This window comes from Leptosomus discolor, chromosome 5, assembly GCF_034619465.1.
Source record: "Leptosomus discolor isolate bLepDis1 chromosome 5, bLepDis1.hap2, whole genome shotgun sequence".
In the NCBI taxonomy this organism is placed as follows: Eukaryota; Metazoa; Chordata; class Aves; order Leptosomiformes; family Leptosomidae; genus Leptosomus; species Leptosomus discolor.
In genome coordinates this window covers 22,515,213-22,541,822 of record NC_141395.1, presented here as the reverse complement: position 1 = coordinate 22,541,822, position 26,610 = coordinate 22,515,213, and the positions used below count along the sequence as shown (strand labels likewise).

The 26,610-nt window shown below is 36.0% G+C and overlaps 1 protein-coding gene across 3 annotated transcripts in view; it reads right to left on the bottom strand.

Moving 5' to 3' along the window:
• UBR3 (ubiquitin protein ligase E3 component n-recognin 3) overlaps positions 1-26,610 on the bottom strand; it is a 119,187-nt gene that overhangs the window by 67,115 nt on the left and 25,462 nt on the right. For all 3 annotated transcript variants that reach the window (XM_086465043.1, XM_086465044.1, XM_086465045.1), the window contains exons 7-21: positions 25,879-26,009; positions 20,716-20,944; positions 17,185-17,364; positions 16,268-16,401; positions 14,222-14,308; positions 13,557-13,622; positions 13,379-13,468; positions 12,390-12,518; positions 12,253-12,305; positions 11,462-11,595; positions 10,894-10,979; positions 9,382-9,523; positions 5,999-6,095; positions 4,550-4,691; positions 475-579 (exon numbers count right to left, since the gene is read on the bottom strand). In XM_086465043.1, coding sequence (XP_086321169.1) covers positions 475-579; positions 4,550-4,691; positions 5,999-6,095; positions 9,382-9,523; positions 10,894-10,979; positions 11,462-11,595; positions 12,253-12,305; positions 12,390-12,518; positions 13,379-13,468; positions 13,557-13,622; positions 14,222-14,308; positions 16,268-16,401; positions 17,185-17,364; positions 20,716-20,944; positions 25,879-26,009 — 1,805 coding nt within the window. The remainder of the gene's footprint in view (positions 1-474; positions 580-4,549; positions 4,692-5,998; positions 6,096-9,381; positions 9,524-10,893; positions 10,980-11,461; positions 11,596-12,252; positions 12,306-12,389; positions 12,519-13,378; positions 13,469-13,556; positions 13,623-14,221; positions 14,309-16,267; positions 16,402-17,184; positions 17,365-20,715; positions 20,945-25,878; positions 26,010-26,610) is intronic.

Sequence of the window (26,610 nt, the reverse complement as noted above, 5' to 3'; positions counted from 1 at the left end):
TTATATATCATAAGGGAGCCTGGATTAATTAAAATAATGGCTCTTTATATTCAAATTCTCATCAAAAGCACAGTTAAAACTTTTGCTAATTCACATATTTTAGAAGATACAGAGCTGTAGCCATAAAATGCTCAGTGACAAAGGTTTCAGTTGAAAATCTAGCATTTTAAGCGAGTTTTAGATTCAATCATTTTAATTTTTTTTTTTGTACCCAATTTCAAGTACTAATTTAAAGAGTAATAAAGATCTAAGCAATCTGTATTGTCAGGTTATATACATAGAACTGCTGAAAAACATAACAAGATACCATACTCCACAACAGTATGTAATTTTCTTAAGTAAACAAAGATGTTTCATTCCAATTCCTAAGGTAAAATTATAATCTTAATAAAAATCTATTTTTAAAGAATATTGAACCATTAGACAATATTTTTATATTTTAATGAAAAATATGGTATTTTTTGTTATTCTTACCTCTTCATCTGGCTCTTGTTCTGGAGAATTTTCCAACCCCAGCTCAATCAAATACAAAACCATGCAAAGCACGTGTTCTGATAAATTCTGATGATCCATTAATATCTAGGCAGAAAACAGACATTCACATCTTAGGTTTTATCTTTGATACTCTCACAATCCCTATTACAAAAATCCCCAAAACTTCCAGAGACCTGATGGACATCTCTAACCTAAAATGGAAGGTAAAGAAAGTAGTGGAGTCTTGTATGAAGAAGCTCAAGATACTACCTACAAATTTTATCTCCGAGCATGACCCTCCCTCCAGGTTAGCCACACTAAGAAAGGCTGAAGGTCTTGAGCCACATACGTGATTTTTGCCTGGGAATTTTTTTGTGATTTGTTTGTTGGTTGCTTTATTTTTCTCCTTAATTAATCACTATGGTTGCAAGAGCTGTATCATGAGATACAAGTATCAGTTAAAAAGACCAGACGAGACAGGCAGAATGCCATAACAACCCTTGCTATCCTAGTGTATTTTTGGTAGACAATGAGCACCAATTTTAGTATTTAAAATAGATTTCTTCTTGTTGCATAGTAACACTTTCAAAGTCCTATCATATGCATAAAAATACAGTTAGGAAAAAAAATATTTTCAAGAGCAGTGAATTGCCTGTTCAAGTTCCTGGAATATCTACTCTGAAACATCAGCAAGATATTTTAAACTTCACTCTTGTATAACTGAATGCTCCAGCAAAATACCTGATCAGTGATTACGCTATAGGATTAAAAAAAAGTTCCAAGTAGGCCAAGAATATAAGAGTAATAACACTAATATAGCTGCCCAATAACAGTAATGGAACACTATTACAAAATAAGACGTGTAATTTTGGATGTGATGGATCAACAGGAGTGTTGTATTTAAAAGAATGGAAATTATTATTCCACTCAGCCTATTAAGACTCCAACATATCTAAACTTACAAAAAGAGTGTTCTGGATAACACAGTTTGGATTCTTCAGGGTTTTTTTTTTTGTTTTGTTTTGGGTTTTTTTTAAGATGATTAAAAATTATTTTGAGGTTCAGAAAAAAATAACCTTTGAGTATCACCACAAAAGCAAAGTTTAATTTTATGTCTTTCCAGTCAAACAAACTTGTACCTTAAAATTCTTACTAGTTCAAGCTGTGATTAATACCAAAATGCACAGGTATCACTACTACACAGCTAGACCAAATTGTTGCACCTAACTTTCTCTCCCTTTTTCACTTGATCAGTCACCATAAAGCCCCATGAGGTCCTAGTCCTGTAAGCGATGCCTGGATAACTGGGAATGCCAGGAGGGTTAATATGAATTTAGTTCACAACCATCTTCATATGATCTTTTTTAATTACAAATAATAAGTAACCTTAACTTTAAATTAATAAATGCCCATATCTTTCTGGTAACACAGCTTTCAATGCATTGAGAGAAAGTATCAGTGCTGATGAAATTAAAAACCAGGACAACTTTCCCCTTGAGACTATTCTGATTTAAGGGAAGAAAACGGCAAGAACCTCCAAGTTACAAAAAAAGTGGATGAGAAAATATGTTCAAAATTTTACTGTAGACAGACTACTATAAAAATGAATATTTGTAGAGTGTAGCCTAGTAAAGTTTTAAATACAACTTGGTTTTGAAAGGGCCAAATTTCCTAAGTAGATACACCCATTGGAAACATCAGAAAGATAAACAATATTTGTTTTAAAAACTTTAACAATAACTTTTCTAACTTACATTTGAGCAGCTGATTTAATCAAACCAAATCAAACCTGAGATTATTTAATTTAAAAGAGCACTCAGTATTATGTTAATATGAAAAGCATATGCAGTTGTACCAGTCAGAATCAAAAGTCACATTGACTAACACTTCTGAAAAGTAAAATCATCAAATCTAGTTTACTGTTTTTCTGTAAGCAGTCCCAAAAGTCAAGAAATACAAAGGCTATCATGAATTGGCAAAATTTCACAAATAGACACATTTAAGACAACCCATGGAATTGATCACTATGTAATTTCTACCAGCCATAAATCTGGTAGAAAGGTATTCAGCATTCCAGCTAAAACAGCAACCCAGAAATTTTAAGATTCTCAAGCTTTAAGTCCTTGAAGCTTCTGAATGGACTAAGAGAAAAACCAGCCAACCCCCCCTCCCCCCAAAAACCAACAAGCAAGACAGTAAAAGGTGATGCATTCCTTCCCTACATTCTCCATGTCAAAATTTTATTTCATCTTCTACATAATCCCAAGATCTCTTTTCCATCAGCAGCCTTCCTTTAAGTCTTTTGTCTAGTATTTTCTCCAGGTATGCTCCTTCCCCAGTCTCTGCTACATACTACCACATCTCAGCCTCATTCTTCACCCTGCAGTAATCAGGCAGCCCAGCCCCTGCAGCAGGCCAGGGCTAAGCAGGGTTAAACATACTGCACACAGCAGCTTCTTTCACCAAAATTATGGAAATCCCTGGGAAACAAAGTACTGCCACTCCAAGCAAAATTCTAGTCAGCTCTGGTGTGGGGCATGCCCAGTCTGGGGCTGACTTTCTTGGGACTGCAACAGTTAACTGAATACAATAAACAGCCGCTGAACATGCATACAATGTTAAGTTTGCAATGTCTACAGTTTGGCTAAATTCAGATTCAGAATCTTAATTAAAGAAGGTTTAAAACATGGAAAAAGGGGGATGAATTTTGTCCTTGCTTCTGTCTTGGAAACTCATGCCAGAACAGGCACTTAGCATGAAAAATGTCAGCCAATGGTTAAATTTCAGCAAGGTAAGGAACTAGATGTCTGACAATGGAAAACATCAACTAATCATTAGATGTTGTACTACTGAGCTTCCAAAAGATATAGCTTCCTTCAATAGTCTCTACACATGAAATTCAGTCTTACCCATAATAGAATGAGACACGTTACTAAGAAGGAAGAGCTAGTCATAAAATACTAAAATTTTTATATTTTTAAAGTAGGTTTTTGAAATTGCACTTATTATACAGCAAAACCTATAGTTAATTGAAGTCATTAATTTGTAAACAATATTAGCCTTTTGAGAAAGTCCTTTTCTTTCATAAAGGTGAAATCTATTAAATTAAGTCAGGTAAAATCTTAGGTCTCCATTCATCTTAATGATATGCTGACAAATTATACCATACTTCATTAGAGAAAGAAATCAGCTGAAACAACACCGTGGGAATACGCATGGCGCTCTGTGAATGCCACACAGTTATTACTATAATTAACAACAAGTTCACTTTCTATTGAATAGTTAACAGAGAAACAAAACAACAAGCTTTAGGGGAGCTGGAAGCACTTAAAAGAGCACAAAAGGGAAGTCTGTCCAGGAAAAGCACTCTCAATCGAACCACTTTTTATAGTCCCTCATCTGCCTCTGCAGCACACCACTTTGAAAGTGCTTTCCAAGTACAAAGGCAGATTCAAAGTCCAATTTTCTGATGGATCTACTCTTCAAAAAGGATGCATTTCTCTTAAAAAGCGCAGCCAACAATCAAAGACAAAACCAAACACAACATAAAGGCATCAATTAGTCCTAAAAAACAAGTGCTATAACATTATCAAAAGCCAGAATGTATCTGGGAAGTGATTTTAGTACCAACTGCAGTTATGAGACATATTTGCCATTGAGGATCTAAAGCCATCAAGGTTGCATATATTTGAACAGGCTGCTGATCCTTAAAACTCTGCAGTGGGAGCCAAAGGAACACCACTCACACCACCATGCTCCCTGAAACCACCATGGAACAACAATCCAAATGGCAACTCTGATGGTTAAAATAAGTGTTCCTCACAAAGTACAGTAGGATTGCTCATCAACTTGGGTACCCCATAGTGTATTTATATATGAAATAATCATTCATGAAATAATGAAAATGCTGGAAAAATATCATCATATTAGACTTGGAAAAAAAAACAAAAATAAAAATATAAATCTGAACCGGACTACTCTAAATAATCTACTGAAAAAAAAAATCATGCTTCTAAGAACTGTTCTAAAAAAGTGGAAGCAAAATACTGGGACCTAATGAGAAGTATGACTGTACCTTGTAAAGAAGCGTGAACAGCACAATGTGCAGGGTTTTACAGTGTAAAAGCTTTATGAGACCTTTGTAACTTGGATGTAGTGGTGTTCTCTTCTTGTAAGGAGGCCATGGGTTCCCAGGGAATTTACCACTTTGCTTTAAACTGTTGAAACAAATGAGACTTGTTAAACACTGCAACAATGTAGACAAGTGCCACTGTTATAGGCGACCATCCTGCATTCTTTGTTGTTCAGACCAACTTTAAAATTGGTAAGCGTTTCCAAGCCAATTAATTTATTTAAGCAGCATTCCAAAAATTGGAACGTATACACAAATTGAATCCAGTCTTACTTTTCTGTGGATTACCACTGATTTAAATGACATTTACTTACAAAGTTAAATGAACCCTTAATTACTGCTATAAATTTAAGCTATGAATTTAAGAATTCCACTTTCATTCTAAGAGGCACATAGAAGAGATGGAAAGCTTCTCACTTCACCCAAATCCAGATGTTAGACATCCAACACAGAAATCTCACATCTGTAGGAATGGATTACAGGCAACACGAGGAAACTTTAGACATCATTAGCTATAGGTGACAGTACCAGTGCTATCGTACCTATGAACTTTAAAATTAAGTGTTGATTAAATATGAACTCCTATTTCTAATAACTAGCTGGAATCCCGTGCAGTAGACAATGCAATTATTTAATAGAATACTACCTTGCTCAAAATTGCTTACAGTATAGGTTCATGGTGACCCTTTGACTTAACGGAATGAGCACAACAGCAGAGGATTATTTCACTAAATTTATTATACAGGGTTTTAAACTTGGGTTTTATTCCCAAGGTGTGACACAAAAGACGAGTAAATTAAATTAGATGAAATAAGAATCTGTAAGGGTAAGAAGCTATAAGGGTTGGAATGTTAAGAGACAGAATTAAGACCAAATCATCTTGTTTCTTAGAACTTAAGAGTACCACAAGTGTTTTTTCCTTATTTAGATCAGAATTTAATTCACCCATGGGTGAATTTCCGTCATGGGGGAATACACAGAAAAAATCCTCATTGTCTTCAATATAATTTTAAAACACAGAACACTGTAACACTGTGCTTCATATACCTAACTAAATGTAAAAATCAAAAATAGATAAAGCTGCTTTCTTTATGTAATTTGTAACTGATTCTTAAACATTAACTTTTGATTATGTATTTTATCTGCGACAATGTTCACTGCTTTGTCTGTGGGACTTCAGATGTATTTTTAAACATTTACGGAAGAGTAACTGGCTAAGCTAACCAAGAACCTTGATACTGCCTGTAAATTTATAAACTATTTACTCAAGGACAAATCTGGGGCCTGAAAACATCAGTAACATGATTAGCACTACCAGACAGTAAAAACAAAAAACTTATTGTGCAATGAGCAACAGTATGATGTTACATTTCTAAAAATGAGTCAACTTACAATGCTGTATATCTGTCCATTGCAGACTGCACATCTCTACGGTAAACCGTTCGAAGTATTACCATGACAGGGTCAAATTCCTTATCCCAAACTTCAGCTGTTGTTTAAAAGAAGTCACGTGTAAAAATTCTCTTTAAAGACCTTACAACTTATTCTAGATTATCTTTTTAACTAGCTTTAATTATGTAATTTTCTATTAGATAGTAATTTTTTGTAAAGTACAGTAATTTTTACTATTTCTTACTAATAATACTTAGTATACTAATAATTACTTGTACTTATCAAGATATCAAAATTTCACCAAATATATTTTTCTTAGCTCCAAAACAAAAAATTAACAATTAAGGCAATAAATCTTTTCTATTAACAATCTTTATTTTAGCATCTTCTAGCTTTCTTTTCTGTTATGTAATGATTTACAATGTGGCATAAAAAAATAAAAAGAAAAATCACATATTTCTGATAAAATAACAGTTGCAACACATGCTGAAGGAAGTTTAAAAAAAAAAAAACAAATTAAATTTACAAATATAAATGTATTTATCAGATTGTAAGTATACGAAGGCAGCCTCAAATCACCTTTTCCGTATGCATCTTGTTCTGCTCTTTTTAATTTCCAAATACATGTAATAAAAGGTCTAAATTATTTTTCATTTTCTACTTGATAAGCACAAGCCCTCTTAAAAACAGCAAGTAAAGACTGCAGAGCAGTTAGCAGGTAGGTGATATTCAACTACTAAGTGCAGTGAGCCAAACGACTACCACAACCCAATTTTTTGTTCAGTTTTGAAAACAGCAGTTTCTTATCATATAAGACTTGTGATCTAACCTTTACAAACATGCCTTTGTTTTATAACTAATATCTACGCATTATTTTGGCATTAAAATCTTAGCTGTCTCTGTTTAGCAGCTCTAAAGTAACATCCAGAGGGACTTTTCAGAGCAATTGCAAACAGAAAAGTCTAAACAGACTATAAATAAAGATATCCCATTTAACTGCTACTTTATTTTTCTGTTTACAAGTTACTAAAAACCAAAGTTTCCAACCTAAAGCCAAATGAATATGTTAATTCTATTAATAGTTGGGAAATGTTTAGCTCTTGTAACACAGCAATATTAAAGGCAAGATTCAATGACCCCATCAAAGGAAGAAGAAACCCAGTGGATACAGAATTTTAGCTCCACCAGCAGGCATAATGCAACACAAGCGCTTACAACATTCTTTAAAAGTTTTCACAGGCAAAAGTGCGCAGCTTGACCGTGCTTTTGAGATTAATTTACCCCAGGCAGGAAGACAAGTGGTCTATACTCCTATTAACTCCTACTAATGTTAACAGTTCTACAGGTGCCCTAATACACTGCCGAGTTAGAACACTCAGGATAGTTTCCACTATGTATTAAATACGATCAAACTTAGCTTGCGAAAAATCCCGTTTTTCTAGACAGCATTTACTACTGCAGCCTGAAACACAGACCAAGCTTGTCTGCACTGCTAATGTACCATGAGGAAAAAGGACTAAGTGAAGGAGCCATACAGGGAATGGTAGAAATGCACACCCAGCTCATCTTCAGCACACAAACCCACAGAGAACAGGAACTACGTCCTTTTTTTAGAAGTAGGTTTCGGGTTTTTTTAATGGATGGTTAATGGAAGCAAAATCTGAGGCTTCTGCAATCATAGAGTAGATTTATTTTTTTTTACCTTAAATTTAAGAAAACAAGGGATTAGGGGGAATGGATCTCAACATGACTTGCTTAAACTGTGACAAGCCACAAACTACAATTCTTAAAAGCAACTGGAATATCACCATTCATTTTGAGAGCCTACATAGGCTTATAAAGATTATAAACACTTAAAATGCTATAGTACACAAGAAAACCACATTGGCTTTTATTTCTGCAGAAGCTCTTTTAGGTTTTTATTACTTTAAGAAAAAGGGATTCTGCATAGTGTTACGAATTACTTCAGTATTCATAGCTATAAATGAGATACTTCAAAAAAAATTTAAGACAAATAATCTATTCCAGAGGTACACTACGTTAAAAAACCTCAAACACAAAACCCCCCAAAAATCTATAATCTAGCATCAGATTCCCTAAATAAAGTGTGTTATAATTAAAAATACCACAATCTTTTTTTTTTCCCTTCACTCTGTTATAAAAAATAACAGCATGTCACAAGCTCCAGAAATCAGACATTACATAAGGAAATGCAGTTACTAAATAACATTAAAATAAAGTTATTTCAAATACATAGGTGTTAAGCTGCCTAATTAGACATCAAGGAACCAGAACGAATCGATTCCAAAACTTTGGTTTCACACAATGACTTCACTGGTTGTTAATTTGTATAAAAGTAAAAGCTTTACTGACTCATTAATCTCCGGGTATAAAAACTAGCAAACAAGTTATTATAGTATTAGTTCCTGCATTAACAACAAAGTCCACAAAAGAACATAGCCTATGAACTAAATGGTTTCAAAATTGTCAGACCCCAACACCACCAGTACTCAAGGGAGGTACTTGGGGGAGGAAGGAGTTAATACCTCTTCAGCTTTGCCATGAGCTGAAGCACAAGCAGAGCACATGGAGCATTTGAGATTCCTACAGGCTTATCTGCTCAGTGACAGGAAACAGCAATGGAACACTGAGTCCTTAAATTCTTCCTCTCCTTTGATATACCAACACTATGTTGAGTCCAGTTTAGATTACAAGCTGGTTAGGGGAAGAAACGTCTCTTTTTTTGTACTGTATGCACTGCAGAATTACAGAACAACCAGTCTAGTCTGAACTTTGCTCTAGACCCTCACTGTTCACTGGGAAAAATGTCACAGGCTACTAAGACAGTTAAATATAAAAGAAAGAATTAATGTATTGTGATATCTTTAGTAAGCAAAATGTGGAGAAGTTCAAAGAAAGTATCTTCACAACTGACACCTCACTAGTGCAAACAGTTCTAAACTCTACTGAATGTACATCAGATTTTTTTAAACCACGTGAATGATTAGGTATGCAGATCAGTGAAATACAAATAATGTAATTTTTCAGTTCTCTATTTTTCCCTTGCTTTCTAAGGACACTTGATTAATATAAACTCATTTTCACTCTAGAACAAAATGAATTTACTAAAGACTATTAACAATCTTTAGCAATGCCTTAAATGCTCTTAAATATAAGCAATAGATAATAATGAAAAAGTCAAACAAGTTCTGTCGGGTTTTGGTGGTGGTTTTGGATTTAATTTTTTTGTGCGTTTTTGGGGGGGGTTATCATTGTTCGGCGGGTTGTTTTTTGTTGGGTTTTTTTTTTTTTTTCCAAGAAAAAACCCTCTGGTTAAGCATCTTACCACTGAGTATGTTATAAGAGGACACCGATTACTGTACCTTTAGGCGTATACATTCCTTGTTGCATGGAACCTCCAGGTTCAAAAACAGGAGCTTTAAAATCAGCAACTGCTGACAAGACTGATTCAAAGCTTAAGCTTCCTGGAATAATACCACTTTTAGGATTGGGGTTTTCTGGAATGTAATGTTTGCATTAAGGAAAGCAAAGTTAATTTAGATGCAGGACGCAGCATTTTACTTCCTTTTCGAAGTTTTCAGTCACTCATTTCAGAGGCTACATTTCAGCAGTGCTCCGTGTTTACCACAAGAGGTCTGTATGCTCCAGCCGCTACGGAACAGTAATTACTGCCGAAGTGAATCAAAGTCTCCTAGCTAGAACATTAAACTTTTTAAAGCAAGTCAACGGCTACATGCTTGGCTCAAGAGGCAGGTAATAAATGAGAAATAAACATTACATCTGTAGTGTATATAAAGTTTTTGCGCTTGCCTTTACTAATAGTTTGGCTCTCTTCATAGCAAGAGTATTTTGCGCTTACAGCTGAGTGCAGAAAAAGCAAGTAAATAGTTCGGGATCCATAAACACAATAAGTAATTTTCCATCTTGGCTGGCTACTTCTCATTTTTGGTAGCAATACTTAAATTGACCTACTGACATTTCCCCAAATCACAAACACCAGTTACAAATAAGGAAACTTCTGTGTACTGATAAGTGATTGCTTGCATAAATGATTCATTTATTTTAGACAGTGATCACTTAAGTGAATCACTAAGTGATTCGCTTATTTTACATACTTAATAACTCTTATTAAATATTTGTAACTCTCAAATCTTCTCCTTTCCTATCTATAAATTCCTAATATTTTTGCTCAATCCCTACCCCTGGATTGCAAGCTCTTTTCAGAAATCACCAGAAGCTATTTAATTTGCCTAGACAGCCTAATACATCGATAGCAGTAAAACCTGCATATTTATCCATCTGTTTGGGGACATGAACCATGTCACTGCACAGAAAGACTTCCTAGAGTTTGCTATTCTTCAAGTTAAGACACTTCCCCCCACGACACATACATTTCACTCTAATTTCAAAGCAGCATTCAAAATTGCTATTATTTGCATTTTGACGTATGATAGCAAAAGCCAATATATTGTTGAGTGCCTTCTTTTTATACTGGCGTAAAATAAGCAATAATCAAAGGCTCAAATCCAGACAAACGTGATGCTTGGCTAAACCTTCTACAACATCATTGAAAAACAGCCTTTCCATCTCACACTTAAAAGAATTTTGTAGTGTTAAAAAAATAATAAAAATTAAAAGAGCAGTTTGGCATTTTGTAGCAAAACTAATTTAAAACTATTACAAAGTATTGCATATTTTCTAAGAAAAAAACAAAGCTGGAGCAAACGCCTCTGCTGGTAAGTGTAACACACTTTTAAACAATTTCTTATAATTATGTAAGCTGAAAATGTCTTGTTCAAGCTCCAAAATCACACTACTATCCAGGTACTCCTCATTCTTATTCATGCACATTAGTTAATATATTCCAAGGATATGAGATCCAATAATGAACTGTGTGTTCTGTCATTCATACAGAGTTGGGCCACCATCTCTGCTCTGAGGATCTCATCATCTGTCATTCCTAGAACAATAACATTTAAAAAGCTGTTAAACTAGCATGATTTTGAAACACACATTTAGCATATTTTTGTCATTAAACACAAGTTAAACTTTTATACAAACATTAAGTAATGATACAGTGCTATAAAAACAGAGCAAAAGAAAAGGGGGGCAGGCACAAAAGTTATGAGAGAAATTATCTCAGTCAGAAAAGACAGGTACAAACTAAACCTGCTGTCTTTCTGAAAAAGACAGAGAATTTTCATGTGATCACATACACAAAGCACCCTCTTCCATTAAAGTACTTTTTCTCCATTTCTATGTATTATGTCTATTTCTAATTTATAAGAGATTAAAATTTGGTTACAGGCAAAAACGAAACAAAGTGTTGAATGCTTTAAGTTACTATATGGCTAATCAGCTTTATGGTAGCTACTAAATGCTGACTATAAATGAACACGCATGTTATTTACATACAAGCATTCCTAAAGCAGTGATTCTTACCTAAATGTAAACGAAGACTTAACAGAAGGACCAAAAACGTTAAGGCTCCTTCCAACATGGACCTTTCGTGCTCTGAGTCAAGAACCGTATTTTGATGCTGTGATGCCATTGTTAACAGATCTACCACCTTAAATCTGCATAGCAAAGAGTAAAGTCAGAAACATCATTCTTCAACATTAAAACACCCATGTGAAGTGTACTCATAAACTCCAGATACCATTCACAACAACCCAAAATGAATACAAAATGAAATTCATATAATGCAATAATATGGAAACATATATGAAAACTCACTTATTTTTAAATTTGGATTTTTATTTCACTTTCTATGGAATGTGCTATAGTGATACATACTCTGCATGAAAACACCTTACATTTATGAACATATAAAAGCTAATGTCAATTAATCTGCTTTTAAACTCCGATTTTATTCTATCCTGAAAAGCAGACACCCTTTCTGTGTCTCTTGCTATTACACATCTATTTATCTACTTCTTTGGGTTAGCATACCCTGAAAGCTTGTATATGAACATGTGTAAAATTTATAACACCCTAAAGATGCTCAGAAAACAAATGTCTGAAGCTTCACTACTGCACTGTAAATCAAAAGTCAATCCTGCATAAACCAAGGATATACCTCTTTCAGTAGAGCCCTTAGGTAAAGTATTAGTTTTGGCTAGGCAGAGTTGTACCACTGAAGGTGCATATCAGGTATGCACTTCTCTCATATGGCATACATTAGTAAGCAGCTAGCACAACACTGAACAAGAGCATTCATCTTTTAACCATACCTTTCAAAAACAGATGAAATAAAATAATCTGGGTCCAGCCTAGAGGCACAGACCTGTGGAAAGAAAATAAATTCATTTTATTCTGTAGTTTGTTTGTAAACAAGCACTGGCTTGGCTTCTCAGAAAACATAACTTACTTGAAGCAGATAAATGTCAGGATCAATCATTGAATTGCAGAAATGAGACTGGACATAAGTCATGGCCTGCCCTTTAATTTGTAGACCATTTCTAACCCACATGTTGCTGTGAATTTCAGAAAGACTTGCCTATTCAGGGAAAAGAAAATAAAGTGTTACAAACATTTTGGGGATATTCAGCTATTCAGTTCAGTCTTAGCAGATCATCAATGTATTATCACCCATATACACACATACATGCTACACCTTTAAATAAAAGCATACTTTTTTTTATACTAATTCAGTTCTCCTGGGGAGGGTAGGATGAAAAGGAACCACTGCAAGTTTATGCAACAGACACCATACTTTCATATGAGAGCATATTGGCTTTGATCACTTTCGTTGTCTGAAATGAAGTGATTTAGTTACGTATTTATTTATCAAAATCTTGAAAAGTACTCCAAAGATGTAGGCATCATGGTTAAAGAGTGGTTAGATATGAAAGCAGTAATTACAAATACTGCTCACTATCACTAACACAGAAATAAATACAAATTTATAAATTAAAAAAATAATGTTGCAGGGTGCATCCATTGTTGAACTCATTCTCAATTTAAAATACTAAATTTTCAGATTCAGGTTTCTTCTCAACTTGCCCTCCAATAGTAACTATGAACATGCATTTCCATGTTTTCAAAGGGTTGGTTCTTCCTACCCTTTTGAACATGCTACAGTGAGTATTATTATCATACTTCTCAGAGTATGAAAACTAATGCCACATATTTAATTTTGGAAATAAGAAGGAAAAAAATGGTTTATCCTAACTACTCAGTATATTCTAGTTATTATTGTCACATACGGCTTATTTTGATATTCCACAATTAAGACATACTCCCTCTTGTGAAATACTTCTAAATATATTTAAATGACTGGGGTTAAAAGAATCAGACAGCAACTATTTTTTTGTTGTAGATCTATACATCTGCACCAAAGTCAGAAGTTGCCCGTACCTGAATCTGAAGTGGGTGAATCATTAGTTTCATCAGCATCTCCTGATCTGGCAAGATAGTATCCAGATCTAGTTCTTGGCATTTGACAGCCTAGAAACAAAAGCAAGCACACACTGTACTGAACAATCATGCTCAACAGGGGATTTCCATCTTCTGTGTGACTAAAACATGCACTTACCTTACTTAAAAACATGGCAAAGTAACGGTGCAGTGGCAAATGAAAAGTAACTTGGTTAGGAGCTGGCTGAAAGCAAAACAAAGACATTTTAGTATCATATATTAAAAAACAAACCTACAAATGTCTTTGTCACAACCACCAAGAAGAGTATCTTGCATGTCTTCATTTGATGGACTTACCTTCCACTAACCTCATTCCTCTGCACTTTCCAATGGTTCAGAAATTCCCCTTACTCCGATGGCTGTAGTTAATCTCCTACTAAGCCCCAGCAGCTAATGACACTCTGAATTGATTGACAGTATTGTGTGCTAAGGCGGCAAAGCTGCTCCCCGCTACCGTATCAGAAAAGGACTTCTGTTTTGCCATTGCTTCAGCTCTTCATTCAGCAGAACAGTAGTACAGCAATAGTACTGCTTTTAAGATTCACAAAGCTTAAGCTTGCACAAGCAAATCTCAATCACCAAGATTCTACAAATAAAGGATCCTAGGACATAACATCGCAACTATTAACTACAAACACTAATTTCAGTAGGGTAATCCTTTTTCAATCAGTACCTAGAATGATGATTCAGTTTAAGGGGGGGTGGGAACAGAGAGAGTGTATCACCTTTTAAGTTTAATCAGATTTTCACAGTACTTTGCCTAAATTCACTAAGGATACTTACCTCATCAACAAAGTTGATAGCATCAAACCAGTCCTGAAGTGCTTCAAGGCAGTATCTGACAACATTTCTTGTGTATTCTTGTGTTTCCTGAAGTAAGAGGAATCAGTGTACTACATAAGCCAAAACAGTTTTAAGTAAGTGTCACTGGTTTTATACTACAAATAAACATGATTATTTCAAGAACATTTTTACAGTACATAAGGTATGCCCCCATCATTTGGAAACTAGTAAGTATTAGGATGGTTTCATTGTTACTCTAAAAGATGATCGTTTCAATGGTGAGAATTAAGGCACTTTCAGAATAATCAGCTGACCTAGGGCCTACTGTTGCTTAATTCATCCATTTACTTTTACCAAAAATTTAGAGATGTAAGCATAACAAAAAAAGTCTCTCCATGCAACCAAAAGGAAAGGCTAAAGTCCTATAAGTTTTATCTACTGAAAGGCCCTTACAGTTGGCTAACACAATGCACCTGAAATGCAACGATAACAGAATACTCACAGATTTTAACAATAAGCAAACCTTGTTATGATTGTATGATCTAACTCTGTAACAATGCCCTAAAACTCTAATATATTTCAGATTAAATCATGTTATTTCCAGACTAGAGCTCTACACTGCCCTCCAGGAGCAAAGCAGTGATGTCAGGAAACGAAGGCGGAAAGGGAACTAAACCAAATTGCTCTGTGACACAGAACTTGCAAAGCCTCCTTTCTTAACTGACCTTTCCTTTAATCTTCCCTTCCCCCTAAACACAGACTCCAGACCTGCCTCACACTCTTACAATATCTGTAACACAGTTCTCATGTTAAAGCCAGCAATGTTTTGGCCAGCCAAAAGCTGGGCAAGTGCCGACTGGCTCAGTCAGGGACCTTTTCTCATCAGGAAACACAACAGCCACACTCCTATCCTGCTGCTCCACCCTCTATGGTGGCCAGGCTCCATGGGGTTTCCTCTCCTGTGGGACATGAGCTGGAATCTCTTCCCACCCATCAGGTTTTGCTAAACAAATACAACAATTAAGCTACAAGATTTCTAAAACTCTTTCAGATTTATTGAGAATGACCAAAGGGCTCAAACATGGGTGTGAAAACATGACTGACATGCCAACAGGCGGAGCAGGGAATCATACAGGCCTTCAAGGCAGTCCTTCCCATCCCTAAGCGAAAAAGAAAGGAATGCTTCAAAAAGCCAGAAGTTGTAATTCAGTTTTCAAAAGATAATTTAGAGTCATGAATTGATATATTCATAATGCTTCAGTATAACTTACACAACTGAAGGGCTTTTGCAACTGCCTGACGTAAACTGTTTTTAAAGTGCATAGTACGCTCACGCCCGTTTTTTCAGTGCCCAGTTCAATTCAGATATTACTGTCTCAGGTACGCTATTACAGACCTGAATAAGCTGATTTCAAAAGATCAGTATTTATTTCATTAAAAAATAAACAATAAAAAGTTTTTTTCACATGTGAAGTATTCCTATAAGCTGATGGATTCAATTTTTACTATAACTTAATATAATTTACAGTCTAGCATATAGTACCAACTCTTTGATCTAGCTAGAAGACTATGAGATGGCAGAACCTAAGGGGCTTTCACCTTAGGTTGTCAGTAAAACAACACAAACCCATAAATTACTCTATTCCCTCATCATAATGAAGTGTCTATTTGCACACACAATCAACTTTATAATCACATTAGGGATGACTTATGCAACTCCTTTGCCACTGAACAAAGGCAGAATGCCTCAGACATTCATCAAGTTCTTCATCAGATCAGAAATTATTCCATATGTACAGTCATATGGAATGACAGTACACATCCCAAACTTGCAGTCAGAGTTCTGGAGACAATAAATTAGGTACATGCATGAATTCTATACTCACTATACACAGAATCCGAGTTGATCACAGTTACACATTTGGTAGACAAAGACAGTAAAATCCAAGTCTTTTCAAACACAAAACAGACAGACCTTTCAGATTTGATAACTCTAGAATAAATCATGAATAACCAAGAATAACAACAAAGAAATGTTAGCCTTACCCTAACTTTGCAGTGGGACAGAAGACCCCACATTGGCTGAGCACAGGCTTCCAGCTCAGCAGCAAAGGCAGCATAGTATGTCTGTGATTCAAACTCCACGTGCTCGTTTAATTCTCGTTTATTTAAATTCATACCTTCAAAGATTTAAGCAGAGTTATACCACCAAATATTTAACTAGGGCTAAGTGGAATGCTGTATTTTTAGTGTTATGCATTCACATACCTATTAAGACAAAAAAACGCCAAGTGTAACAATCTGTCTTATCTAGCAGCAGAGTAATAGATAACATATGAGAACAAGCATCAAAGTTTGAACAGAAATAGACCGGAAAAGAGCAACAGCTCTAGATTGGCTAGTAACTGCAGTCCTTGCTGTTGCCATGATGTTAACATGTACAGCAGCCCTTCTACTTTGACCATCACTTAGTCAATGAGAAAATTTGTATGGAAAATACCTGATTCTCTTTCTAGGCAGAACATTTATCAGTATCAAAAACATCACTATTTTAAAATATTTTTTTTTAATAATAGAAAAGTTTCTTCACAGCAACACTTAGAAAAAGATCCAGATTTACCAGATTAATTTATCCCACATTTAAATTTAGAACTTCACCAGCAAAACACTTCTAGCACAAGTTATGATTTGTACTTTTAAGTACAACCTGAGAATTCTGGCACCATGAAGATCAGTCAAGTGTGATGTAATTGCTCTTTAATTAGTCCACACAAAATAAAGATCCATTTGATGATTTTTCAAATCTGCCTGTTTTCTAGAATATATTGTTCCCTTCAAGGAATAGACTTATGAGAATACTAAAGAATTAAATATTTACATACAGCAGTGTAAGGATTTTGCTACTGCAAACATCAAGCTGTATTAACATCATTGGATTAGCACTGATTATAAAAATCACATACCTTGAAAGAACGATACAAAATTCATCCATGTTACCAAAAGACCATGATCTTCCAAAAATTTCTTTGCCACACTTTGGTGTGAAAGTATGTTTATAAAATCACTAACCAGGGGCCAGTAAGTGTTATTCTTCAATAATGCTTCCCCACAATTCACCACAACATGTAAACTATTTTCTTCATCTATATTTAAAAAAGAAAAAAAGAAAAAAAAGTACTTTTTTTTCTTCTTCTTGTAATTTTTAAATAAACTTACAAAATAATGTAAAAACAAAAATTAGGACTAGGGCAGGAGAAGGTTCCCAAAAGAAGTGGCGAAGAAACTGTGAGGGGGGGAGAAGTCTCCTCCCCAAATCACAGAAGTACATCCTGTACAGCCGTCAAATAATCTCTTTATTTGATTTTCATAAGAGGGACTCTTGGAAAGACCAGAAGGGAAGTAGAGTTGGTCCTGGATTCATGATTCCAGCACCCATCTGTCAGTTGCTATTCTATTTCAAGCAAACAAAAGAAAGAAAATCTTGTATCTGATGATCAGCTTTGGGGGTTGCTCTTGTCCAGTTCAAATGCACTGAAGGACCCTTGCAGTTAACTACCCTTTACACAGTGAAAGGGTCATAATCAGTGTGCCACAGCCAAAAAGACACTGTTACTAAGAGACTCCAATCTCCATCTGATGAGGCACATCTCTATCTGCAGTTGTTCCGTTTGGTATATACGTAAGCTTTTTTCCTCCCCTTTGTGAGAACTACTGAAGAAAATACTTTTCTTCTTACTCTGAGGTTGTTTGTTTATTGGTACCAGGAAAAAAAAACCAAAAACTCTCTTGCCTGTTATGTCAACAGGTTTTCTAATTTGAAGTTGTACAATATTTTGATCTTGACAAGTTTTACTTCCCAAGAACACAGCACAGTCAAAAAAATCAACCAGATTGAATCCTGAAAAATACGCTGCTTGAGTTGCACAGAACTATGAACAGATACCTTCTTGTTACCATGAGAGTAATATAGAGCTCCATTTCTTAAGAGTGACTCCTATCTACCACACTGAAGCACTGGAAGGAACAGGAAGCCAGAAGTGCTCTGCAGAGCTTCTCAAACTTCTCTGCCACAGTTGATCAAATACTCTTTAATCTCTCTCTTGTTATCTGGTACATCTGCGAAGAAAGGAAACTAGGTCTTGTTGCTCAGCTGCCTGGTTCCCATGTGCTTGCACAGCCTATGCAAGAACAGGGTAACATCTCAGCTGGCTCTGTCTGAACCTGCTGAAGGACTTTGCAAAGAGCCAACAGTTACACGTTGCTGATTCTCTGCCCCAGTACAGACTAGACAAATCCAGAGTTACTTCAAATTGGCAGTGGCATTGCCTCCTATTCAGAGTAGTCTACAAGACAGGGTTAATGTAAGGTCAGTCAAAGGAAAAGATTTCTAGTTGTTTTGTTTTGGTTTGTTTTTTTTTAAGGATAAACCACTACCAAAACCTTTTCCTTAGGGTATAAATTCTTCTCCCAAGAAAACTTCAGTAGGAGGAAGTGCTGATAGAGAGGAAAAAAAATTCTCTAAAAGCTCAGGGACATAAGTCTTCCTAGGAGACAGTTTTATCATCTGCACCCCCATTTCACCTCCTTATCCTTTCACGCCATGCATGAAAGAGGTAAGCTGAACTATAAGCACTTTCAAAGTTGGCATCAGCATCTAGGTCAACTCTGTTTCAGGAACACAGGTTGTCACTTGGCAGCCACAAACACCCTTAATGAACCGTATACTTTTAACAGGTGTCAGCTGTTGAAAAGACAATTAGGATCTGAGCGCAATGCAAACTAAACATGCCTTAGCAGATACAACTCCCGCTCCATGTTCTCCTTGCTCCTCTCCAGCATGTTTTCTCCATCCATCCACTGCCTGGATTTGTAAACTTTGTCTCATTCAGATACTAAACGACCTATTTGTTTGCACTAACTGCACAAACAGAATTTATCTCACCAGCACAGACTTCTAACAGACTTCTCACTATTTCCAGCATCCTAAGAGATACCTTGAACTAAACGCAAGATACAAGCCCACAGAACTGCAAAAGAAGGCCAATGGAATATGAGAGAAAAAAAAAATCAATAAAGCATTTTGTTAAATTTTTTCTGTCAATTTACAGTATGCCCAACCTCTCATACATAACGCAGTGAGGATGAGGTGTTGTGAAAACATTGAAAAGCACCAGACATTCCATGATGGAGTCTTAGCTAAGACAAATCACTGGGGCTGGGGAAAACAGGTAACTTCATGTCTTGGGATAGCTGCTCCAGGGGTAAGACTTTTCTCACAAATCTTGTGTTATTTAACTTACCAGCTCCAGCTTACATAATTAATTTCCAGGAAGTTTCTTCAGAGAATGTCTAATCACAGTCACAGCCTTTTTCTGTTTGGCTGCAAACTCTGATCTATTGCAGAACCTTACCACCATGCTAGCAACATCCCATACTGACCAACAAGAAAAAACAACTACTTAAAAGTAGTTTTAAATTACATTCCACCAATAGGGTATTAGTTTAGCAAAAGTCACTGTTGTTGAAGAGAAAGATTCAACATTTTTCTTTGAATACTGTAAAGCAATCTATGTAGGGCACAGAAAAACATCTCATGTTGAAATGTAGCTGAATGAGGGCACTCTTTATAGCTGGATGACTGAGGATTTCCCATTTCAGTACAGTCATTCTGTATTAGGCTATACAGAGTACACTTGGAGACAAAGGATACTGCAGACAAGAAAAATTACAATTTCATGCAGAAGTTAATGGCACTTATTTGGCAGCAGCAGTCAGCCTACCTAGAGAGTATTTTCAAATCCAAATTAAGATAAAGAGAGAGGTCTGCAGTCTGTTAGGTACATGAAAGCGTGAAAAACAGAAGTCAGCAAGATTCACTGTGCCACCATTTTCAGATAAGGACAGGTAAAACGAGGATAGAAACAGGACAGCTGTTTTCACTAATAAAGCTACACTGTGTACACTAGTTCAAATTCAAATTGCCACTGTCAACCAAAAGCTTGATCAAATGATTATATTTACAAAGTATTAAATCATTCTCCTCTAATTATATCAAGTTTTATTAAGGCAAACACAGGTGAGAAAAATTAAAACAATTTAAAATACTTCAAATAGCTTGTGAAATACATTGAATTATTAAATTAATACAGGTCTCAATTTGCATATATACTTTCCTCATTCAAATGAGCTTCACAAATAGTGTTTATGCACTTTACCCAACAAATTAAGCACCTGCAAGATAATACTCTCTATTATAAACCATAAAACATTCCTACAAAAGAAAACCCTACAAACCAAAGGATAAAACATCAGTATCACTTTTGATAACCATCTTTACAGTTTGAGACTCAGCCTCTACCGTATATTGCTAGATCCTGTGCATTTTTGGGAAGCAGTTGGGGGGTGGATTGATTACCAAAGACAGAGATTAAATTTCCTCTATAATCAATTTATTATCCATAGAAACAAATAAACAAACAAGCAAATCAACCTACCTTGCAATTCACTTTTAATAAGGCAACTTTCCATCATGTATAACAGAACAGTGACCATAATATCCAGCAGCTGACATTCTTCTGTTACTTGGCGTGCTAGTTCTTCATTGCTGAACAACTGAACGCTGATATGCACGATTCTATTAGACATTGTGTCTGATTCATGGCTTTTCTTCAGTGTTTTCATAATAAAAGCATAATGCTGAACAAAAGTTTTGGTAAAAGCAATCTGCAAATTATAAAGAAATTTTTATGTTAACAAGCACCATACAAAAATTACAGCTTTCTTTCATTTTAAAATATTCCCTTACGAAAGTACAAACAGAATATCCTAGGAAACACCAGTTGCCATGATAAAACAAAATTGATGGTCTAACTATCCCATGTCTAGCTTCTAGAAACGGTCCACATGAAAAGACCTATCTATCTGTAGAGAGGGGTAACTTATGACCCCAATTTTATTACCTTATACCAAAATCTAATCTTCTCATTCTGTACTTTCCACACTAAAACAAAACCAAACAGAAACGTTGAAACAAGGAATATATGGTCTCAGAATACTGTGAAAGCAGTAAAATTCTAATAATGAATTTATCCTAAATTTTTTACATCCTAAAACAGGGACTAATGTTCCAAAATGATACACTATGAACAATGAGATTAGTGGTGGCTAATACAGCTGCCTTAACTTATCACTTGGACTCATCTACATAGGGAGGGGATACCCCCTGTACTCCGCTCTGGTGAGACCTCACCTGCAGTACTACGTTCAGCTCTGGGGGCCCAGCACGAGAAAAACACAGACCTGCTCAAATGTGCCCAGAGGAGGGCCATGAAGATGACCATGGAGCTGGAGCACCTCCTCTGTGAGGACAGGCTGAGAGGTTGGGGTTGTTCAGCCTGGAGAAGAGAAGGCTCCAGGGAGACATTATAGCAGCCTTCCAGTACTTAAAGGCAGCCTACAGAAAAGGTGGGGAGGGGCTCTTGATCAGGGAGTGTGGTGATAGGAGAAGGGGTAACAGTTTCAAACTGAAAGAGAGGAGATTTAGATTAGACATTAGGAAGAAGTTCTTTACTGTGAGGGTGGTGAGGCCCTGGAAGAGGTTGCCCAGAGAAGCTGTGGCTGCCCCCTCCCTGGCAGTGTTCAAGGCCGGGCTGGATGGGGCTTTGAGCAACCTGGTCTGGTGGAAGGTGTCCCTGCCCATGGCAGGGGGGTGGAACCAGATGATCTTTAAGGTCCCTTCTAACCCAAACCATTCTATGACTCTATGATCCTATAAGTAAGGTTTTCATTCATCTGTCAAGGATGACATTTCAACACTGAATTTCATCTGCTATCATAACATCTCGTATTTTTTTACTGAATCTTTAGCACTTTCTCCTAAGTAATTAAAGTCATTAGCAAGCTTTGCTATTCTTCACACAACTGTTCGAGTTTTGTTTTAAACCAGATTGGTATTTAAATGTATCAATACATATACATATAAATCTTAGTACAATTTCTTGTCCCACTCCATTAGCCTCAAATTGCATTGTAAACCAACCTTCTGCACTGCATATACATGTGGGCATGTCTGCCAGCTTTAAAGTACTAAGTGAGAAGTGTTTTCAAGTTCTGGATTAACACCATCTGGACTTCCTTGGCTTAATAAGAAGAGATAATATGAGCTGTGTAGTGATGAAAATGTTCAGCTCAAAGTCTAAAATGCCCTGTCTATTCCTTCTGGAAGTATTAACCTTTCTTAAGCATAAAATTAGAAATTTTAAAACCACCCTCAGGCAGCTGTGTTTTCACCAAACTGTGTACAAATTACTACTTCATTTTACCTGCCTCAGACTCAGTGCTCCCATATATTTTAAATAGCACTACCATGTTATTCTCATTCAGAAAATATTCCAAAAATACTATAATGCCACAACGTTGCTGCTGGGCACAAAGATTGCTTCTTCCAGCAAACATCCTCAAAAATAAAGTTGCTCATGCAAAAAAAAATGGATAAGGGCAGGTACAGAGATGTTAATGCAGGAAACACTACAACACTGCTTAAAACTGGCTGCTTTCCTTTAGCTGATTCACAATGATGGAAACCTGTGTAATAATTGAAAGAGTCTTCTACATGCAGCACCCAGCACAATTGTAATTGTTTTCAGCTAAAGGCTTTTCAGAACAATGCATTTGCAATACTTGTGCAGAGTTAATAGAGCACCATTCTGGTATTCCAAGGCAGAATAACCTATCATATAATTTCCTTTAAATTAAAGCTTGATATGACTTTAATGACTGCCAATGGCATGAAGACACACTACTAATATTAAGCCTCAGACACAACTGACACACCTGATATTTTAAGAAGTTAGTATACTGATGCTGCTAGTAAGAAAAGTATACTTTATTTATATCTTAAATGCAGATATTGATACAATACATCTTTCCAAATACTTACTCAGCTTCCAACCATATGCAAGGAGTTGCTTCCTAAGGCAGACATGTTTTCTGTGTATTTAATTACCTTCACTGACTTCCTTTCTATGACCTTACGCAGCTTCTAAATTTCTAGCCTATGCAAAAACAAAGTTAACTTTTTCATCTGGCCTTTCCTCTTGGTGGCCACACAACAATCCCAGAACTTTTAGGAGCCTAACATCAACCCCATGTTTCAGTCAAAACTTGCATCTCCCTTGTTTATGTTTTCAATGCAAAGAAAAAGATAGTTCTGCCAAGTGAAAGCTGTACTAAAATTAAGTTTCCAATAGAAAAAGTGTTCTACAGAATTTGTAGAACAGCATATCCAGGTGTTAGGGAAGTCCTATTTCTGTAATAACTGCCTCAATGTTCACTATGACAGATCCTGACGAGGCACAGCATTTCTGATAATTATGTTTGTTCATTCATTATCTCTACCAGATGCTTTTGCATTTCTCTACTTCCAGTATTCCAGACTTCAGCATGGCTCTCTTCTTGAATGATTTACACTCTTCCATCAGCTTCCTCTTTATGCCAACCCCTTCTCTGCCTTCTCCTTGGTCATGGGAAGGTCAGTCCAATTCCTCTGGGCTTTTGGTTTTCCTTTGGCAGAAACCTGGTCCGCACCATAACACCTCTAATTTCTGGGAAGCGTGGGTAAATTTCTCTTCGGTGTTCTTCACTTGTAAGTCTTCCAAGCTTCAAATGTCAGAGTGCGCTGGAAGGGATGCCTCAGGCACAAATCCTGTAAGGCAAAGACCACACTTTGTTGTGCTGTCTCTCTCATATGGAAAAGGAGGGGGAGGCGTTAGTTAACCCAGGGTTTTAACCCAACCCTTTCAATATCTCTTTTTGATACTGGGAATCCTAAAGGGAAGTTTGAGGATGCAACACGACTAAACTGCAAACAAGCTTCTCCTTCATAAAACCTATATGGAAAGATAAAACATTCTTCTAATTCATCCCCAAATGGTATATTCTCTCTGTACACATGTAAAAAGCAGAGCCATTCCTTGTAAATTAGTCAAATCCTCATAGACACATCTAAAATTCATGCATCATCAACACAGTTTTGCAACAAAGCAAAAGTACTTGGGAAAAAATAGTGTTACTGCCTCCCTAGTATTGCTGTGTGATACTTTTCCTGCTCTGAGTTTCCTTACAACTGAAAAATACCTTTTAGACAATCACAGCAATTAGAATAAACAAATTCCAGAAGATTTTGAATACTTAGGATTTGTGCTAGTAATAAAGTTTGTACATAGGGATTAACTGTTTAATCAAACCTAATATGAAATTGGTAACAAAAAAAGGAATGTTTAAATAATCCTTTTGTCTGAACACAGAGTATTGGTAGGTGGAAGATGGAGTATTTCCAGATAAATGTGGCAGCCAGTAGAGAAACAAAATATACCATGGTCTCAATTCTGAGTACATAGTGAAGAAAGATTATGAACACAGTGAAGCAAACCACTCAAGACTGTGGCTTGTTATCAAAGAAGATCCCATGATCATTAAAAGTTGTTGTTTACATGGTATAGTAAAAAAGGTAAACATAGCAACACTTACCAGATTCCTCCACATGCTGCTAGCAGTTGGATGTTTTTACAGGTAGCAGTTTAGCTGGCAATGGATCAGGAGAACTGGATGTCCACGTGAGTCTCTAAACATCAAGAAGAATTCAAGCTTCATGGCAAGGGATCATCAGTCAAAAAGTCCTCATGTCTCCTCATGTGTTAGCTGAATCCGAGACCAAGATGAATCTACGCGGGCATCCTCAACCAAAATGCTGTCTTGACACGAACAAAGTATTGCCAAAAGTCCGTATCTTATCTTTTTCTTCCTTGTAAGTTATCTTCATAACCTTTGCTTTGATACAGCAAGGTTTTAAGGGAGCACAAATACATGGCTGTCCCATTATAAACAGACATTCTTGCAGAAATCTACACGTCTGGACTTCAGGATTTCTTCATCTTTGCCTCCCAGCAGGGATTGAGAAGGTCCAAAATATTTGCATGGCTCAAAGGCATGACATGATCAGAGCAAAATGTGAAGCCTGATTGCTATGTATACTTCATCTTCGAACATGTAGAACAAACAACCAAACCTGGCTGCACACCAAGATTTAAAACAGGAAAATGACTTCTCCATGACTTCAGGCCAGGAGACACTCAGTATGGACAACTGCAAAACCCTGTAAGGAAGCAGCTGGAAAGCTGCCAAAATCACCTAGGGCACAACTGCAGCAAGAACACTCACACTGTAATGGCCTATATGGAGAAAACACTGCCTACTACAACAGTTACAACAGGAATGAAGTCACTGCAATTATTTACCAGTCATACCACACACAGAATCGTGTACTGCTGATCCACACCTCTTAACTGCTAAAAAAAAAATTTACAAAGTAAAATAAAACAAAACAAAATTCAACACGAGCAAATACACACTAACAGCCAAAAAGGAAAAAAGCAAACCATGAGAACAATAATACCAGTGCTCCAGAATTATCCACATCTCTCTTCAAAGAGAGATGCTTTAGACCTTCTAACCAGATACTCAAAACAAGGTAAAAGATCTGCATTATTTTTCTGCTCGTTTTTCAAATATAAACATATATGGTCTCATACAAGGCATAATACACACTAAGTATGTGAATAAGAAGAGACATTTAAGTTTGAATGAGATAAGACAAGTACCTTATAATCTTGATCTGGCAGCATGTTGAGTAAGAAAGTCACCATCTTCTGTGGAAACTCATATTTTATTGTCCAAAATAATAATTCTTCTAGAAAACATTTATGCTTCAAAACATCCATGATAGATTGATCTGCATAAAAGGTTGGAGGAGGGGATGTGTAATGTAATAATTATTAAAACTAATGATAGTGCAACTGCACTGTCATATAAAATTCATTAACAAAAATTTAAGAACATCTTAGTGTGGTCCGTAAATAATTTTTCAGAAACACTGGGAAAATTAACATAGCCAACACTGCACAGTGTCAAAGTCTGTGACTATAAAAAGGACCTCCCAGAAAAGTCAAAGGAAGTTTTCATTACAATTCTACCACAGAGCCCAGTCTTCATTGACTGCACTGAATCATACCACCTCACTGTAGTAGCTCCACTGATTGTAATGAATCGCAGCACAATATTTACACAGACATGTGTTTCAAGGGAAACATTTAATGTAGACTACTACCTAGCTGAAGTTAAAATAGCAAAACAACAAAATACAATTTATGATTAAGTAATGAGTTCAGTCACCTAAGAACACTTACATTCTGTTTACAAAGCTCTAAACAAGCTAAATAGAAGCAATCACGTATCAGTTATTTCTAAAGCGATATATGTACTGATGGATCAACAGCAAAGCTTTTGGTTAGTTGGTTGGTTGTTGATTGGTTGGGGTTTTTAACACAAAAGTT